At 43.6% G+C, this 19,945-nt stretch overlaps 1 protein-coding gene across 1 annotated transcript in view; it reads right to left on the reverse strand.

Moving 5' to 3' along the window:
* The window catches only part of LOC307245437 (wings apart-like protein homolog), a 38,605-nt gene extending 20,962 nt beyond the window's left edge, over nucleotides 1–17,643 (reverse strand). The window contains exons 1-5 of the mRNA XM_080021007.1: nucleotides 17,407–17,643; nucleotides 15,397–15,914; nucleotides 10,807–11,584; nucleotides 9,304–9,668; nucleotides 4,578–4,702 (exon numbers count right to left, since the gene is read on the reverse strand). Of these exons, the coding sequence (XP_079877133.1) occupies nucleotides 4,578–4,702; nucleotides 9,304–9,668; nucleotides 10,807–11,584; nucleotides 15,397–15,892 (1,764 nt within the window). The 5' untranslated portion in view covers nucleotides 15,893–15,914; nucleotides 17,407–17,643. The remainder of the gene's footprint in view (nucleotides 1–4,577; nucleotides 4,703–9,303; nucleotides 9,669–10,806; nucleotides 11,585–15,396; nucleotides 15,915–17,406) is intronic.
* Nucleotides 17,644–19,945: the final 2,302 nt, after the last annotated feature.

The raw sequence follows: 19,945 nt of genomic DNA on the forward strand, positions 1-19,945 counted from the left end.
TTTTTGCTCTTTGAGTGACTGGGGAAACAAACTTAGGCGGGCCATTTCAGAGTTCAATAACAATGAACCTGGAGAGCGCTACTGGTGACAGGAGAGGAGGAGGAGATAATTAGCGTCTAATATTTGAGTCGCACCTTTTTTTTTTTTTTTGCACAATCCGTTTCTCCATTACCTCAAAGCCAAAATAAATCCCTCCTTAACCAGTCTTCTGACTGCGGCTTATTCGCAGGATTAGTCATCGGGGTGTATTATTATTTGTTGCATTAAGAGTAAGAAGAGGGCTTTACGCAGTATCACAGCCTTACACCAGGAACTTGTTTGTTTGGCTGCCTTGTAAACTCCCCTGGCAGAAACTCAACTCCGCCATGCCATTGTTAAGACCTGTTTGGCTTGTGAAATTTGTAAAAGGGCAGACACATTTAAGGCTATACTGCTGCTAGATTATGTGGAGACAATGAAGGTATGGCATAGAAAAAAATAAAATAAAACCAGCAGTCAAGAGCATAGCGTGTCGCTCATTTAAGATACGATACAGTGGAGTCTGGGGAAGGAAGCAGACTTAAACAAAGTCGATAAAAGGAGGAGGGATAAGAGCAGATTGAATGCACATTAAAATAAGGAACCTCGAGCCAGAAGTGATCAAACTGAGACACACACACACACACACACACACAATCCAATATCCCAACCTAATTCTTGGCATGCCTCCTCTAATCTGTGCATTTGCCAAACCTGAGGTCAGCAGTTGCCGGGGATGTTCATAATGAAAGACAAAGGGGAGAACTTTGAGGGGGGTGGGAGGTGGGGAGAGGGGGAGGAAGAGCAGAGGAAAGAGAGAGTTGGCTGCCGAGTAGAGGACTCTATGCCCAGCAGGGAAACAGGAGAGCACAGCGGGACTAATAGGAAGAGACAAAAGGGAGAGTTGGGGATGAGACTCGCTGCGCTGGGACATCAAGTATCAGAACTTAGAAAGAGTCTGCGGGTCTGACGGTGCCAGCTCCTCCTTTTACATCAAAAACAAACTCGGAAATAATTCTTCACTATAGTTATAAAAAAATAAAAATAAATTTAAAAAAAAAGAAGGAGGGGGTTTAAAAGTAGCACGTCACAATTTTGCTTTTTGTTTAATTCATGTTTTCATATCCATTGAAAAGATTTAATCAGATGACTAAAACTGCAGTTGACGGTGTGTTTTACTTCGCTTATTTATTTTATTTTATTTTTTCCACATTTTCTATAAAATCTATCGTTCAGTCCGTTGATCTAGTCGACGCAAGACATTTCTTGCACACCACGACTTCGTATCAGACCTTTCTGCAGCAATCTGAGTGACACAGATGGCCTCCTCCCCGGCCCTGCCACTAAGCTGCATGGGAGAGATAGCGGGAGGGAGGAGGGTTGCCATGACAACATCCTTTTTTTTTTTTTTTTTTTTTTTTTTTTTTACAACTTTTTAAAAAGGAAGACTTTGTTGACCGATGCATTGGGGGTGAAGTTTGAGCCAAGGCACAGTTTTGTTTATCTTGGCCTCTAGCGCGAGCGTTGTCGTAGTTCAGCAGATAGAGACTAGCTGTTAATTCCAACGGCGAGTGATCGCGCCACAACGAAAGCAGCTAAGGCTCCAGTTTTCATTCCAGACAAACTGATCACTGACGCCGTTCAGAGTTCGGAAACGTGGACGCACACGCCCGTGACCCATTTGTATCGCAACCTAAACGGAAATAAGCGCACTGCGAGAGCCTGCCTGGTACCCAGCCCTACGGGTACCGAGTGAAGTTGTGACTGAGACTCTGGGAATAAGGGAAAACTACTTTTAACAATCTCTGGAAAACCTCATTGTCAACAGTTGTTATTGTTCCGTCTCCTGAAATGCGACAGGCTGCGTTTCTCTGAGATGATAGAGCGGAGCGCCTCGCTTAATGTTTGTCATCTTGTTTCCACATGGTACTGGCACAAGCGGTTTTTTAACTTTCTCTGAGGGCTCTTACATGTGATTGAATGTGTTTGTTGTGTAACACCTTGCTGAGGCAACTTTTTACGCGTTTGCTTATTTCTGACCCCTGGCTCCGATCCCTTTCTCCCCAAAACAACTCCATACGATGGAGGACAATACACCCTTTGAGTCGGCTATGTAAATAGCAATATTTAAGTAGTGAATAGCAACTGTGCGTGTCTTATAGACGCATAAAAAGTGATCTTACGATGTTTTTGTGGCGTGAAAACATATTGGTCCAATTTTTTTTATTTATTTTTTATAAAATTGGTCACAACCTCTACCCACCCACGCTAACAACGCAGCTGCCAAGACTTCTGCTGGTCAGAAGCGTACGCCAGCTATGAAGGTGATGTGTACCTACGCAGAACTACAATTACTTAACCGTACTCCTACAACTCCCGATTTCAATACCCGAAAACACCTACTGCAGAGCCTGGCAAACAAAGCCGGAATGGGGGGATGTGAGGAAAATATGACCTTTAGTTCACTGTTATTAGGAAGAGAATGATAAGAGAAAGAGCGGTCGTGAATTTGGATACTAGCAGGAGGGCAGGAACAGGAGGAAACTCAAGTGAGACGATAACAAGAGACCAGGAGAAAATGTGAGCTAAAGAATAAATAACAAAATAAATAGGACCGCGGGGGCTTGCATCCAATACCCGGCATGAAGTTTCCAAAATAGACCCAATGCTGCCTCTCAAATATGACTCAGTCCGTAGAAGTGCCACTTTTATAATACCTAATATCTCCATCTAGGCGGGTATTTCGGCTGCGAGTGTAGCAGGCCGGCAGTAATTGAAAAGGTGGGGCTTAGACGGCTCTCGAGAAGAAGACCAGTCATTTCCAAAGGCTATTGTTTTTATAATGAGCTCAATGCGATAGCAACTCTCATCCGCGCTAACCAGAGATAGAGAGAGTGTGAGAAAGTACATTATTAGGGAGTTAGAGAGAGAGAAGGCTGTTCAACAATAAGAGAGAAGGGGGATAGATTGAGAGCACATTATCAGAGAGATAGTATATTATTGGAATTGGAGAGAGAGAGAGAGAGAGAGAGAGAGAGACAGAATTATTAGAGTCCGAGGGTAGGAGAGGACGTACATTACATGAGTTTGAGAGGAGAGCCAGAGTAGAAAGTTATGAAGATTCTCAGAGGAGGACGGGAGAAAGAAGTGGGGTGGAGGCGTTGGGCAGATGCTATGAGTGCGTTAAGCTCCGACGGGCGTCTGAATCAGAGCCCGATCAAACTCCCCGCCCGGGCCCCCAAACACTGAGGACAAAACCTTAATACCCTTAATCCAAAAGAGCCCTCTGCTGCGGGCAGGGAGGAGACCTGGGGACAGAGCTCTCTCGGCCTCTTTGAAAGGCACTAATGGGGAATTAAGAACAAAGAAATTAACAGAGCTCTGCCTTTAGAGCGCAGGGACCACTTCACCTTTAGGCTTGAACCCCCTCCACCAGGACAAAACTGCAGAGTCACCTACAGCTGGCTCAACCCAAAAAAAGCCCACAATGGACCACAAAACAAATTAGGAACACAGAATCTCAGAGTGTGACAACAATGCCAGCGAGCACTTAAAGACAGGTTCTGTGTCTAATGTAATTCTGTAATTGATCTCGCTTTACACAGACGCTAAATATAGCTCGACGGGGAACTCGACCCCTCTGTAAAGTGCCAATCAATCCACGTGAGCATCAATATTCGGAGAAAGCATTTTGGCCGGTCTGCATTTGCAGAATTGATCTGCCTCCACTATAAAACTTCACTATAAAAAAGGCTCTTATGAAATGAGTCGGGGAACAGGAAGGCCATTAGCTCGCTAAAGAGACGCAGCTCGGTGCTCCTCAATAACAACTCAACCCCTTCCTCCGTCCGGACATTAATAATCCAGCAGATTGAAACGAACACTGGCTACCTCCGGTGTCCACCTACAAGCACGGAACACCGGGTCACACTTGGCCGATCGGCCGATCTGTTTCGACGGACACGGATAAAAGGTGAATCGACGTATGTCGGGAAGGTTTATGCATGTGGTGGAAGCTGCCCCATGGCACCAAAGTGCTGTTAGATGTTGACATCATAATGCTGTTGTAAAGTTGAGGAGCAGCACTTAGGGAGCTCGGATAGGGATGTCACAACCATAGGTTGTTTTTTATAGGTAATTGTGTATTGCGCATTTTTATTGTTAATTTTTGGGATGATTCTATATTTCCAATTTTTCTATCTTGTAGTTATTTCTTCGGGTGTATTGTATACTGCCAATTCTTCAGCTTATTACTTTGTTATTGCTTATTTCTGCTGCGAGCTGCTCTGACATTGCAATCTCCCTTGGGGGATGAATTATATTGACGTGTTATATATATATATTTTTAAGTTGCAGCTTTGTACTAATACAATTCTGAATACTAAATAATGTGAATACCGTTCCCTATCAAAGCGGGCCACAGTCGAGCTCCAAGTTGATCTGGGGACGCTCCTCCACAAACACACCCAGCAACACAACGGTAGCCAGCAAAAAAACCCCGCTTCGCTCACACTTGAGAAGTGACCAAAAGCGTTTGGTCTTAGATGCGTTTTCCTGACCTTTTTGGGCCCGCTGAAGATCCGGCGATGGGTCTCCTGGTTCTTCTCCGCTGATTTGGTCTGAGGCGGTCTCCTGGGAGCCTCCGCCACCACTCGGAGACTCTCCTCGGAGAACTCGATGATATCTGCCGGCAGAACACACAACCAGCGTCACAACTTGGGAGAAAACTCCAATGCACAAGCTACAGAATCAAGTTCCGATAGAATTCAAAGCAAAAAGAGTAGGGACCGACTCAGGTATTTAAAGTTACTACAGCAAGTTATGATAGATGACACCCACTGCCTTGGGGTCAAGTTACAAATGCCACCTTATGATCCAAGTGTTGATGGATTGTTTTATTGGAGATAAATAATCCAAGTCTATACTAAATTAAGAAAAAAAAAATACGATTTTTGTAAACAAGAGTAGATTTTGATTATGCTGCCGGAACATGAGTAATGGTGGTGCTCCATAAAATATTTCACGATCGTAATGAAGAAAAAGGGAACGTGACACGTCAATAAATATCAAAATGGAATCATGATCTGCTTCAGTGTTCAAAATGCCACGGCACCGAAGAAGCGCGTGGCTGCGATGGGCGTGTCGGAACAGTGTGTCGTCTAAGCGATTGTTTTAACCGAACCTCCACCCGGTTTCTCCATCCGCGGGCCGGCGTGCGGGGGCGTGTGCTGCTGGCAGAGCCCTGTAGAGTACGGACGGAGCCTCTTCCACAACACTGCATCTGTTTGTCTGCCCCACCCCTCCCTTCTTTTTAATGAGAATAAAGCACGCACCTGCGCCACATTTTTATTAAAAAAAACAAAAAACTTAATTTCTGCTGAAACACTGCATATTTTTCAAATCTTAATTTTCAGATTCTAACAATTACAAGGCTTGAAGTTAAATCAGTCAGTCATTATGTGATTGAAGGCTTTTTCTTTTTAAAATTCAATAGTTAAATAAAGATATGTTATTCATGTCAATTCATCTTATTTCATCATAACACGTAGGCCTCGTCTACAGGAAAGAGCAGTTGATATGTTGACTGTATCCGATGTTGTGTTGGTCATATAGAATGATTTATCGCTTGGGTTTAGTGAATAACACAGAAGGCACTAAAAAATAAAAAATAAATAAATTAAATAAAAAGAAATAAAAATCACAATCTTGGTCTAACAAATATTGGTCATTCAGCCCTACTTTCTAGGGCCGGGGCGAAATTGTCAAGCCATTCAACAAGTCCTGCGTTCATCATTGCATTACTTTACTGTAATGCAGTTTCAAAAACAACATTTAACAATATGTAGATATTCCGATAACAAAAATACCTTGACAGAGATACCTTGAGAGATAAGACACCTTGTGTCTTATCACGATAACAATATTATATTGATATATCGCCCAGCCCTACTTTATATCTTAACAAAGTGGTCTACTTAACAATACAACTAAACTTTTGAGTATAAAGGACTGAGGTCAAATAGAAAACTCTTCACTGAACTAGTTTCATAACCGTGACATTCAATAAGACACTGGTTGCAGCACGGTCAGTACGGTGCTCTGAGTTGAATACTCGTGAACTGGCACCGTGAACCAAAAGCTAAAAATATTTAAAATGCTCAACAAGAGTGCCAAGCATCAAATGGGCTATCAATGGTTGCTTAGCAACAGCCGAGAACCACGATCATCACTTCCCACTAGTATCTGCTGAGCATTGCTACCTAACAAAATTTGATGAAAAGATGATCATTAAAAACATGGATCATTGAACATGATGAGAGAAGTCCTTTGAAAGACCAGTTTCCATCAGATTTTGTAGAACCACCCTTGCATTTTTTGACACTGGCCCTCCAAATAGGAAATTAATGAGTTTACATGTCTTTTACGAGACTTGGGGGGCTTATCTAATGTCACTGTGGTCTTATTTGCACCAGAAAGGTCTTTAAATCCCAAAAACGACAAATAAATCGCATATTGACCTGTTCCAGGCCGGCAGAGCATAGCGATTACAAACAGAGTCGAAAAGAAAACAACGTTTGCTCGGAGTAAGGAGGAGGTATATTTGTGTAGTTGAGAAAATGTTTATACAGCACATAATGAATTTGTGCTGGTATGAGGGTTATCTCTCGGTGTGAGTGCGTGCTTAAGTGAAGGCTCGCAGTATAAAGTTTACACTGCCACTAAGGACAATTTGTGTGTATTAGTGGTAATAACATCACATGTTACTGGTGGCAAAATTCTATTCTTGCGTGCCACAGCTTGAGTGATACCCGCAAAACAGCAACCGTTTTGCAGTCCAGATGGAGAAGTCAATGTTAGGGTCAAACGCATAAAAAGTGTGTAATGGTGTTTTCCACTACATGATTAGGTGGCCAAGCCTAACCAGCTTGCAACGTAGACGGCAGTGAGATAATAAAGACCGAACAGACGACCTGAATTAGAGCAGAAAAGAGACTTTATGTATGAAGTTAAGTTTTCAGTCGTCTCTTCAGCAGATTAGAGGGCGATTGGTGTGAGTGTATTTGAGGTATCAGAATGATGGCCTTGAGTGTAAAGTTGCTGTAGTTGGGAATTTTGACTGATGTGGACAGTTGTACAAAGCGAATTGTGATACTTTGCACCTTTTGGAAGTTAAATGGAGAATTGGAAGGTCTTGAGGATATGGAGTCATTATAGAGAAAAAAGGTATAAGATACGTCAGCACAATTGTGATGTTTGTGTTTCAGGAAAATAAGATGAGAGAGGCGTTTTATTTTCATCATAGGTACACTTCGACTATGATAGACAGAATGGGGGAAAGAATCCAGGATATCACATTGTAGGATTTTTAATGAATTAATTGGTAAATTTCTCGGTAAAATAAGTATTTGGTCACCTACAAACAAGCAAGATTTCTGGCTTTCACAGACCTGTAACTTTTTCTTTAAGAGGCTCCTCTGTCCTCCACTCCTTACCTGTATTAATGGCACCTGTTTGAACTCGTTGTCAGTATAAAAGACACCTGTCCACAACCTCAAACAGTCACACTCCAAACTCCACTATGGCCAAGACCAAAGAGCTGTCAAAGGACACCAGAAACAAAATTGTAGACCTGCACCAGGCTGGGAAGACTGAATATGCAATAGGTAAGCAGCTTGTTGTGAAGAAATCAACTGTGGGAGCAATTATTAGAAAATGGAAGACATACAAGACCACTGATAATCTTCCTCGATCTGGGGCTCCACGCAAGATCTCACCCTGTGGGGTCAAAATGATCACAAGAACGGTGAGCAAACATCCCAGAACCACACGGGGGGACCTAGTGAATGACCTGCAGAGAGCTGGGACCAAAGTAACAAAGGCTACCATCAGTAACACACTACGCCGCCAGGGACTCAAATCCCGCAGTGCCAGACGTGTCCCCCTGCTTAAGCAAGTACATGTCCAGGCCCGTCTGAAGTTTGCTAGAGAGCATTTGGATGATCCAGAAGAGGATTGGGAGAAAGTCATATGGTCAGATGAAACCAAACTAGAACTTTTTGGTAAAAACTCAACTTGTCGTGTTTGGAGGAGAGAGAAAGCTCAGTTGCATCCAAAGAAAACCATACCCACTGTGAAGCATGGGGGTGGAAACATCATGCTTTGGGGCTGTTTTTCTGCAAAGGGACCAGGACGACTGATCCGTGTAAAGGAAAGAATGAATGGGGCCATGTTTCGTGAGATTTTGAGTGAAAACCTCCTTCCATCAGCAAGGGCATTGAAGATGAAACGTGGCTGGGTCTTTCAGCATGACAATGATCCCAAACACATCGCCCGGGCAACGAAGGAGTGGCTTCGTAAGAAGCATTTCAAGGTCCTGGAGTGGCCTAGCCAGTCTCTAGATCTCAACCCCATAGAAAATCTTTGGAGGGAGTTGAAAGTCCGTGTTGCCCAGCGACAGCCCCAAAACATCACTGCTCTAGGGGAGATCTGCATGGAGGAATGGGCCAAAATACCAGCAAGTGTGTGAAAACCTTGTGAAGACTTACAGAAAACGTTTGACCTCTGTCATTGCAAACAAAGGGTATATAACAAAGGATTTTTTTTTTTTCTCATTTAATCTCTCATAGTTGAGGTATACCTATGATGAAAATAACAGGCCTCTCTCATCTTTTTAAGTGGGAGATCTTGCACAATTGGTGGCTGACTAAATACTTTTTTGCCCCACTGTATATGCTGATCAAGATGAATTATTGGTGGCTCGTCCATTTATTGACAATTCAGAGCGTTAACAAGGCAGAACAAGCTTATTCACATACACCAAAATCAAATTTAGTTGCGACCTATAAAAGTAAGCATTTATACTAGTTAATAATAGTACATAACAACACAATAGTTGTATGAGTCAGGACATTCTGGTTGCATATGCACACTGGCTGTGAATCTGGTCTCATATCCAGTTTGGAGGTTCTCCCCGTGCAGGCGTGGCTAATTGGAGACCCGAAAATTGGCCTTATGTGTGAATGGCAAATGAATGGCGATGAGAAAATTGATTCCAAAAAGCCTTATCCTTATCCAAAAGATATCTGTTCTTGTATTCAGTTTTTATTGTCCTGTCATTGTATGAAACTAATATTTTGGGACCATGGGACTTTCCTGGTTATTACAGGTTAAATGGAATTGGAAATGGAAAAAAAAGACAGAAAATGGATATTTTAACAATACATAATACATTTAAAGCGATACATCCACATACATTTGTGTTTTTGTGCTTGTCTGTGTACTCACCTGGTCTTACACTACTGACGGGCCAGATCCTCTCGCTGTTCTTGTGGAGCTCCTTGGGTTCAAGTCGCTCCTGGCTCTCCATTCTTTCGAAGGGATCAGGGGGGCTGTCCACTGGCGTTTTCATAGCCTCCGCGGAGACCTCCTTCAGCAAGGCGGCCCTCTGGGTCTTCCTCCGCTCTTTGACGCCCCCGTCGTCGTCATCGTCACTGTCACTCATGTCGTCAAAGCCAAAGTATTTAATCTTGTAATTGGAGCCGCCTGTGGCATCTTCGACCGTGTTTGCCTCCTGTTGGCTCTCCGGGTCCTCAAATCCAAACAGGTCCATCTTGCTCTCCTTTTTAGACTTGCTCTGGGTTGGCCTGACCCTTGGCAGGAAAGAGAACATGTAAATACAAATGGAGGCAACATTCTTTGAGGGCCTTCTCTATTCAAAAACATATAATATCTTATACCCGGGTGCATGATGGAAGGTTTTCTTGCAACTATGGCTGATGAACATCAAGTTATATTCCGTGGAAGTTTAACTTATTTGTTTAAAACATTACTAATGAGGGCTGCACAAATAAGAATCAACTGTGGCTGAACTTAACATTCCAACTGAAGAAAAGTATAAAAAAAAAATAAAGCAAGTAACAGAGTGTCAGGGGTTTCAAAACATAAACCACCAGAAGCAGACAACAAGTCAAGCTCCAGGCTTTAATGTCACCCATCAATGTTAAACTAAATTTGGTAGATTTGAAGAAATGCTCTTCTTGTTTGATAGAACTTGCACCAAGGAAACCTAAAGCAAAACAAGCCATTAGAGAACTGCCTGTATACAGCTTGCAAGGTATTGCATACTGCGGTGACGACAGGGCTAGAGAGAACTGTGTCAATCTGTTGTGCAGACAATAAAATGTTAACTGCGGCCATTACAAACGTTTCATATTGTTTGGCATGATAATGTATGTTGATTGTAAAGCAATTTGTGCCGTAAGGTGTGCTGTAAAGGTCCCTGAAGCTGAAATCATACAAATTTCATATTGACTTATGAACTTAGGAATCATTTTGTTCTGTGGGCCTAAAACTGTCATCGGACGCAAGTGTCTCCACACAACAAAAGACTACTTCCCTTCTCCGGTAAACACACTCCTTCAGCGTATCCTGGGGCATTCTCTTAAGCTGGTGATGTCAATCTTTGTGTTTGGAAGATGATATCGCCTTTGCAATGTGTGTAGTGCACATTTTCGTATTAGGGTGACAAAACTACTACATGCAGTCCTATGCGCTATTTAAATCACCATAATTTGGAGTTTTGCACAATACACCAATTACATAGTGGTCTTTTGGATATTCAGCCCAAACATACGGCTGGGGGCTGCATGTGTGAATCATACCAAAGTACGCATTTTTGGAATACCTTTGCGAACTGTACGATATTTTGTCAAAAACACACAAAAACCCATAGTAGGGACATTTATTTTAAAATCCCTAGCGGTGTCCAGCTTTCTGGTGATATTGTACCTGGGTCTGGTCACAACCGGCTCACTCTTCTTCCTCTGCCACCCTGCCTCTCCGAGTTCCGTTGTGCTTCCGGCTGCGGCCACACTGCTCCCGCTGCTGCCGCCGCTGCTGCCGCTGGAGGGCGCTGCACCACTGTTAAACTCCTCCACGCCACGATCCTGGATGGTGACGTTGCACATTGACACACACGATGGGTGGAGCACCGTGTAGTCCCTGGCCCGGCCTCTCCCGCCACTACCAGTCTTACTATTGGTGTCCGGTGTAGTTTTTGGATGATCGGCACCAAAAACACTGCTAGCGTAGCTCACAGAGTCCGAAGATTTGCCAGAACCCTGTTTGTTAGGCCTCCTGTATGTCCGACAGTTGGAGTTTCTGAGAAGCGAAGAGGAGGAGGTCTGCGATTGGTCTTCCAACGGCTCAATGGGGATATCCGAATCACTACCCAAATCCTCGCTCTCGCCGGGGCTCTGCAACCGCGGGGGAGAGAGGGGCTTCTCTTGTCTGATCTGGCCGAGGCTCCGGCCCAGCCCATAGCTGCCAGTGGTGCCGGCCATCGAGGCCCAGAGCGTGGAGGGAGGGTTGCGGGGTTCTTGGCTTGGCGAAGGAGATGACAGACCCATGATGGCATCCCAGGTGTCGTACGCAGAGTCGCCCTTGGACTCCGTCTTCAGTGTGGTGGTCTGGGCCAGGGGCTTCTTGTCACTCTCAGAGGCATTTCGGTACCAGGAGTCACTGTGCTGCTTTTTGGATGACAAAGATGAACTCTGCTGGGACTTGCCTAAGGGGAAAGGACAAGATCAAATATTTGTTAGTTCTGTGTTCTTAATCTAGAGAGTGCACATCCCCAATGACACAGAAGCAAGACTTCTGATCATTCAGCACTCAATAGTGTCTTGATCTAACATCTTACCAGTCAAAAAGTTAGGGTGTTCCTTGATGAATAACAATGTCAAACTTTGCTAACTTGGTTGGGAAGTACTTAACAAGAGGTTCTTATGTCGGTTCAACACAGTTTTACTTCATAAATGGTAGAATACTTACTGAACATCAAGAGGAAATTGCTTAAAATTGCATGCTCTCTGCATGTTGTGCTTGAGTGCACAGGCGCAGCTAAACTAGGCCATGTCACAACTTTCAACCCGGTTCATTTGAAGAAATGCACATGAACAAATGAATCTAAAGAATTATCTTTTTAAATTTAGCTCTAAAAAATCGTTCTAAATAAAAACTTGTTTGAATGTTAATTTGTTTAACGGGTTTGTTTGTTCTATTTCTTAGTTTGCCTTTTTTTTTATGGTGAATTTAACTTCACCATAATCAGTTATGGAGGGGATTTGTTATTTTTTAAGAAAATGTTGGGCTCTGATTGCTATCCACTATTATCAGTCTTTAGATCAACACAAAATAGTTATAATCACAAATTTACTTTAAAAGATGTTTGTCATTTCAACAGTGGCTAATGTACAAAGACGCTCCCGTCTGTTTTTCCATGGAGGTGAGTCCACATCTACTGTACGATTGAATATAGAAAATATACGCGACTTGTTTTGGGCATCCCAAAAGAAAAACCCCCAGAAATGCAAGGAAATCCTGCCAAGTTTTGTTTTTTAAATGTGTTGTGTTTATGCTACTGGCAAACATGACTGCGATTAATACCCTGGCACTTGGCAGCTCTGTGATTTCAGATGGCAAAGCAGAGGAACAGGCTCATGTTCTCAAGTAAAGTATGTATTGTTCAAACACACACTGATCTGGGTGGGAACAGTCATCTTTACAGAACTCAATGGAGGTATTGGCCCTTAATCATGGCCTCTAGAACCTCTGCAAAAAAGACACCAATGAAAGGCAGTTGAAAGCCATACGCAAAAACACAAAATATGCTTCTTGACAGCAGGGCAACTGGAAAAGTGAGAGCTTTGGTTCAATTATTTCGGGCAATTCAAAGCAGGGTACTTTGCACAAGCTGACTGTGCATGGTACATTTGTCCATTGTACTCACTGATGTCAGTCGGCCAACCTTCAATTTGAGCAACAATTAAACGTGCTGCCTTACAAATCATCTGACGGCATCCTTCAGGCTGTCATAATCGCCGCAAGCGAGCCATGCGTCTCACGGTGCACGCACTACCAGAGAGCATGAGCATTCATAGTTTGCGCTGCCGCGCCGATAACTGGCTGAAGGACGCCCATTACAAAGACATCCTGAGAGAAGGATCTGAATAACTAGAAAGGAGCAGTGAGATTAAAATACTAAGTGTTAATTGTATGTATATTTATTATAGTCAGTGTAAGGTTCTCTCACACACACACACACACACACACACACACACACACACACACACACACACACACACACACACACACACACACACACACACACACACACACACACACACACACACACACACACACACACACACACACAGAGTAAACATTATGAAGAAGTCCCGAGGTATTACAATAGTCCAAATCCTTGGACAGAGACAGCACCTCCTTCCATGAATTCAACGGCATTGGGTTATATTTGTGGCCACGCATGGATGGATTGTAGAGATTGTACCTGCGGACCTCTTCGCAATACCGTCCTTTCGAACAGGTCCATGTTTAATTATCTGGAGTGCCCGGCGCGGAGTTCCAAAAATCGGGAGGTGCGGGCCTTCACGGAAAAATCATCGGAATTACATAATTTACGCACACTGAACAACACTATGGCTGCGGCAACTATAAAACAGGCGTTATGCTGAAAAGATGAGACCGCAATAATGGTTACCACAACATTCAGTGCATCTCTGTGAAAGGGCTTTGCATCTGTTTTGCTTGTCGCCTGTGAGTGATCCATAGGAGCTTCACGGCCTTCACCTCGCAAGCTCACAGTTTGTACGCTTCTTCGCCAACCCAAGGGAAGGAAGCGGAGAACGCAAACAACGCTGCTTCTCGTAAAATGCTATTTGTCAGTACTGTGTACATCAAGTACATATGTTTGGGCGTCTGCAAACCTACTCCAAACTATAATTTGAATGACTGTGTGTGTGTGTGTGTATGTGTCTGCAATAACTAAAGCATAATACTGGATAAGATTTGGCAAAACACAGGCGTGTTTGTGTTCTTTTCTTGGCGAAAAAATAAACCACCCTGGATGCCGCTGGATCAAAATGCATAATACACACAATAAAACATAACACCAATCCTATATAAAGCCAATAAAATAATTGAACATGGTCTCTGGGACAAAGGAATGGGTGGCTTGGAATTATTCTGCTTAAGCCTGTCCTCCAAAAAAAGTCCACGTTATCCAATACAGAGATTTCAATTATCCAATTATTCAGGGAGCATGGACTGGTAGCAGGCATGGGGAGTAATTAGTTACAAGTAATGGGATTACATTAATCTAATTTCAAACTGTGGCATCTGCAAAGCAATATCATTAAAGTTGCTATAGAAACATCAGATATCTTAGCCCAAGTGTTATTCTACTGTGAATTTCCTCTATTTTTGGTGAGACCGAATCATATTGTACACTTCCTGGCAGTGTTTTGGTGTTATTATTATTATAATTATTACTATTATTATTATTATACTGAAACACTAGAATTTTTGCTTCTGAATAAAAAAAACAAACTATCTAAACCTTCTGCTTGCAGGCACTATTAAAACCATGATGATCCGTTTCAGGTGTGGCATTATCTATTCTATCAGCCAATTTTTCCATCCAAGCAACTGTGATTTGGCAGTCTTTCACACCACAGGACTTCAAACTCAGTTTTGACTTGTTGAGGATCTATCTATTGAAAGTAGAATGAAACAAATTTATGCAGAGAATAAAAACAAATGGGTTGGGTTTTAACCAATACTAGTTGATTTTTGTTATTGTCGTGGCAGCACTGACCAAATTACGATTTGGGGCTTTAAATACCAGTTGCACAGCGGTTACATGGCTCAGGAACTTATTTAGTAGCAGAACTAAATTGTGATTTACGGATGTTTTTTTCCACTGAAGCCGATTTATTTTCAATATCTCGGTAAATTCCACAAGTAAATGAAAACAACATATTGGTCATAAAAATCTGCTTGGCAGATTTCAGAAAGAACCAGAACAAGACTGCCAAGGATTATTTACAGTCCGTCTTAATGGAGTATCTGAGGGTTAAAACCCCAAATAGATTGTGGAAATGAGAATATGGAAATTTTCACTCAAAATAGTACTGGGATTATTTATTTGAGGACCAAGTGTGTTTATTGTAGAGTGTTTATTCTTGCCAATTTATTATAATTTAAAGTTAAATTAAAGATAAAAGTGATATATTCTTTGCTGCAATTTGGCTACAAACAGTGAGAGCATTCCAAAATGGAATCATGAAGCAGTAACTCAATGGAAGCATGAATGATGTTGGGATCCGATAGAGGTATCAGAGCATATGTACGAGTACATGAGCACAGTATTGGACCCGATACCCAATACTAGTACCTAGGGTAGAGTATCTGTGCACCCCTAATTTGAAACGTCCTGCCCTCCAAAAATAAATAACACAAAAAAAATGAAAAGTGGTTTTAAGTACAGCATGCAGCCATTGTCAAATCTCTTTTTGTTACCTGTGGCTGTGGATGCGGTGGTGCTATTGTTGAAGAACATAGCTGTATCCTCCAACAGCATGGGCTGGCTCCGATCGGCGCTCAACCCCAAAGACCCTCGAGGTGGCACCGAGGTCTGGGACCATCCCTGGAGGCTGGACTTGCTAGCCGTATCAAGGAAGGAGACCGGCCTCTCGGCCTGGGGAGGCTCTGCGGAGGCCGGCTTGGCCGGGGAGGCCTTGCTGCTGGCCCGGGATGACACTGGCTTTGACTCATCGTCGCTGTCAAAACCAAATGGATCCTCTGAGCAATCGTCAGAGCAACGGGGCCTTTTTTGAATTTTCAGCACGGAGTCATTGTTGGCGGTGCCGATACGCTTGGAGCCCACCTTGGCTTTGTAGGTAGTCTCGCCCCATTTGGTGCTGAGGGTCGCTCTCTTGTTGGAAAGTACCTCGTCAAACTTGGATGTGCCCTCCCCTCCCTTCCGACTGTAGGTTTTACCAAATCTGGACGTCATTGTTGCTTCTGAATCATATTTTCTGAAAGAAAAGTCATGAAAGTAGTCAGAAAGTATTCATTAGAGTAGTGGAAAAACAATTGCGTTAGTATGTAGACAGCTTTATAGGGCAGGTTGTAATGTCCCAAATTGATACTCTTAAGCTCACGCTGAGTAAATATTTGGTTTTTGTAACTTTTACCTCCCATTTTAAAATAAAATGGGTGTATAAGTATCTTATTCTGTATGAGATAAGGATAAACTGAGTGTCAATTGTTGACAGAGGTTTGTTGTCAATTCGTTTGTTGCATAGTGCCAACTTTTTCCCTTTTTGTTTCTTTTATTATAATTATTATTATTAATATCGACTAACATTTGGATGTGAGCAGCTCGATTTCCTACCCATGTTTTGGCCATTTAATAATAGTCTATCCATATATCAATCCGTCTCATAATAGTCCATCTACTCATCTATCAATCCATCCTTCTATTCATCCAATTAAAAATAAAATAAAATCTATCAATCCAACCATCTATACGAATATAGTCTATCGGGCCATCCATCCAATGGCAGTCCATCTATCCGTCCATCCAACCAATGTCAGTCCATTTATCTATCCATCCATCCAACGATAGTCCTTCTATCTAACCATCCATTCAATGATAGTCCATCTTTCTGTTCATCCATCCATCCATCCATCGATAGTCCATCTATACATCATCCATCCATGGATAATCCAACTATATATCATCCATCCATGGATAATCCAACTATATATCATCCATCCAATGATAATCCATCCATGATAGTCCATCCATCTATCTATCTACCCATCCTTCCAATGTCTATCTAGATATCGATTCCATAATGATAATGATTCCATCTAGATATCGATCCAGCCAATAATAGTCTATCCACCTATCTATCCATCCATCAATCCATCCATCAATCCAATGCTAGGCCATCTTTCCATCCATCCAACGATAGTCCATCTATCATCCATCCATAGTCCATCTATATATGCATCTAGCTAATAACAGTCTATCCACCCATCTATCATCCATCTATCCATCCAATAATAGTCCATCTATCAGTCGGTTCGTCTATACAATAAAAGACACACGCACATATACATAGCCAGCCACCCACTAATAGTCCATCTATAGTCCATGTAGCCGGACAATAATAATGCATCTAGCCAATAAAAGTCCCTCTATCCATCCATCTATCCATCCAATAATCCATCCATCCATCCACCCTTACAACAATAGTCCATCTATCTATCCAATAATAGTCTATTCACCTCTCTATGCAATAACAGCACCTCCATCCATCACTCACTGGCAGGCTAGCTAGCTAGCTGGCTAGCTAGCAGGTTAGCGCGCGGCTAACAATAAGCAGCCCGGCTGGGACGCGAGGCTCAAGCGGGGAAGCGCGGATCAACGTCCGCGGCGGCCGAGCGCGTCCCGGGGGGTGGGGGGTGCGGAGGGGGGGCGAAACGACCTCGACTCCCCGCCGGTGCGTCCCCACTTACGCGGTGCTCCGAAGGCCGCGTCTGCTGGGGCGGGCGGGCGGGCGGAGGGGGTGGTGGGGGAAGCCGCCGGACCCACAGCCGGGCCTCGCTCACCAGCCCTGCTCGATGCAAACAGGGGCAGAGTCGGATCAGCCGCTCATGGCGCCGCGACGACGGGGGGCGGACGACGACGACGCGGGACGAACGTCGAGTAACGGGCCCGTGGAGGCGACGGCCGCGGCCGCTTGGTTTGGTTGTTTGTCGCTTTTAGACCCCGAACGCGGACTCGATTGTCTCCTCTGCGCCGAGACGAAGGCGTCCATTGGCTTATCCCTCCTCCTTGTAGCCACCGGCGGTGCGTTCGCGGTGCCCTCGGACGGTTGCGAACTCGCGTCGGCGGGCGGTTTTGTCGGCGAAACGGCGAAGAACGTGGAGAACGTGGAGAACGTGGAGAACGTGGAGGAGAACGTGGAGCCGGACGCACGGAGACGCGGGCCGCACGCGTCGACTTAAATTCGAGCTTTTTTTTTTTTTTTATTGTTCGGCGCGTACGTCATACAGGTTCGGTGCAGCGGAATGATCGGGGACGACGACCCCCCCCCCCCGCCCCCCCCGCCCGAGGGCCGTGTCAAACACAGTCGGAATAACAATAAAAAAAAGATGTGGGGATACTGTGTGCCGCTGGGAGAGGGGGTTGCTCTCCACAGCTACAACCCGTGAGCAAACGAAACAACCACCGGAACGCACCTGGAACGGAAGACGGTGCCAACTACACCTCTCACGCACTCGGTCGGCGGTTGGGAACTTGGCTGAAGCGCGTCGGCGGTAAACACCCGCCGTGCTTCCTTTCGCCGGTTTTGCGAGAGTGCCGCGAACGCACCGCCGCGACAGTTGTTGCCGCCCCGCGTGAGCGAAGCCTCGGCCAATCGGCGAACGCGACCCGGGCGGGCGGCGTCGGGGGCCGCCGCAGTGTCCGCGATGCTGATTGGCGCGGGCGCGTTAGTCACGGTTCGGTTTAGTGCGTCACCGCGAACGACCGGAACGACGAAAACCCTGAGGCGTGACGTAGCACGCACCCGGGGGACTATGCTGTTGATTACAGCAGAATGAGTTCCCTCGGACGTGACTATACATGCAAGTTTACAATTATTTAAGAGTATCAACATTATTAACTATTTTAATAGTAATAATAATAATAATAATAATAATAATAAAAATAATACCACGACTACTACTACTAATAATAATAATAATGATAATAATGATAATAATAATAATTCTTCTTCTTCTTCTTCTTCTTCTTCTTCTTATTATTATTATTATTGATATTATTATTATTGTTATTATTTATTTGTTTGTTTATTTATTATTTAGAAGTCGTAGTAGTAGTAGTAGTAGTAGTAGTAGTTGTTGTAGTAGTAGTAGTAGTATTTATTATAGGTAGTAGTTTTTTTTTATTGTTATTATTATTGTACATATTAAATGTATATGTAGTGTTAAAAACATTGAATAACCTCCTGAATGACACGAGGTCTACTTGAATAAAACAATAATACATGTGACAGCAAATTGCAGAGTTTTATTTGATTAGGTCACACTCAGTAATCCTTTTTATTTATGTAAAGGATGTCGATGTAACAATAATAGCCTAATTTGCGAGGCGAAACCTGTGACATTTGTGTGACACAAGTTTTATTTCCTCTTTTTCTTCATTTTATTTGTGTTTTATTTATGGGTTAGAGTATGTGTGTTTCTCTTTTAGCCTGTCTTCCTGACTATCTTTCTGGGGGTTTTTTTAATATGTATTTCAAGTCAGCGTTGGGGTAGCCCAAATTAGTTGGATATCCTTGGTGCTGAACGTTGGGTTGCTTTCTGCGCGTTGTGTGTTGTGAGTCACCTCATAGTCAGACGTTCCTAAAACCAGGCCGGTTAGCGCAGGCGGTCTTCCCATATGGCACAGTCGGGAAATGGCCTGGAGCAATTAAAATTACAGATAATTGCGAAAAACCCAAAATGGGTTTTTCGACTTAAGTCTAAAGCAGTTGCAGGTTCGAGTGCTGATTTTTCCATCCACGCCCTGGTCCTTGATTCACGTGTCTGGAGGAGACGTTGATAAGATTTGGCGGTTCAAGGCGCTACGCCGTTGGATGAGAACTTGAGGGTCCAGCCTTTCAAAGGCTCGCTCGGTATCTGACCCCTGCTCCAGCGACCGACGTCCTTGGGCCACGGGGAGCTAACGACTGGTGCTGTTTCCTCCGGACTTGAACCTGTGACGGCAGCATTTCAGCCCGTCACCCCACAGTGAGTCCTGCTGGGCTCCAGCTCCTCTGAGGTGGTGAATTTCCCCCCGCCCCGAGAATGCTCTGTGCACCGGCGTGTTATTTTATGTCATAGACAGACAGACAGACAGACAGATTTTTATTTTGTGAATGAGTGAAGGAATTTGCCCATTACCTGCCTATATGATTTGGTAAATTTACCAAATCAGATAGAAAATGTCCATGAAAGATGTACAATAACATAAATACAAATAAATAACAAACAAGAAAGAAATAAAAAC

Source organism: Zeus faber, assembly GCF_960531495.2.
Source record: "Zeus faber genome assembly, chromosome: 20".
Lineage (NCBI taxonomy): Eukaryota > Metazoa > Chordata > Actinopteri > Zeiformes > Zeidae > Zeus > Zeus faber.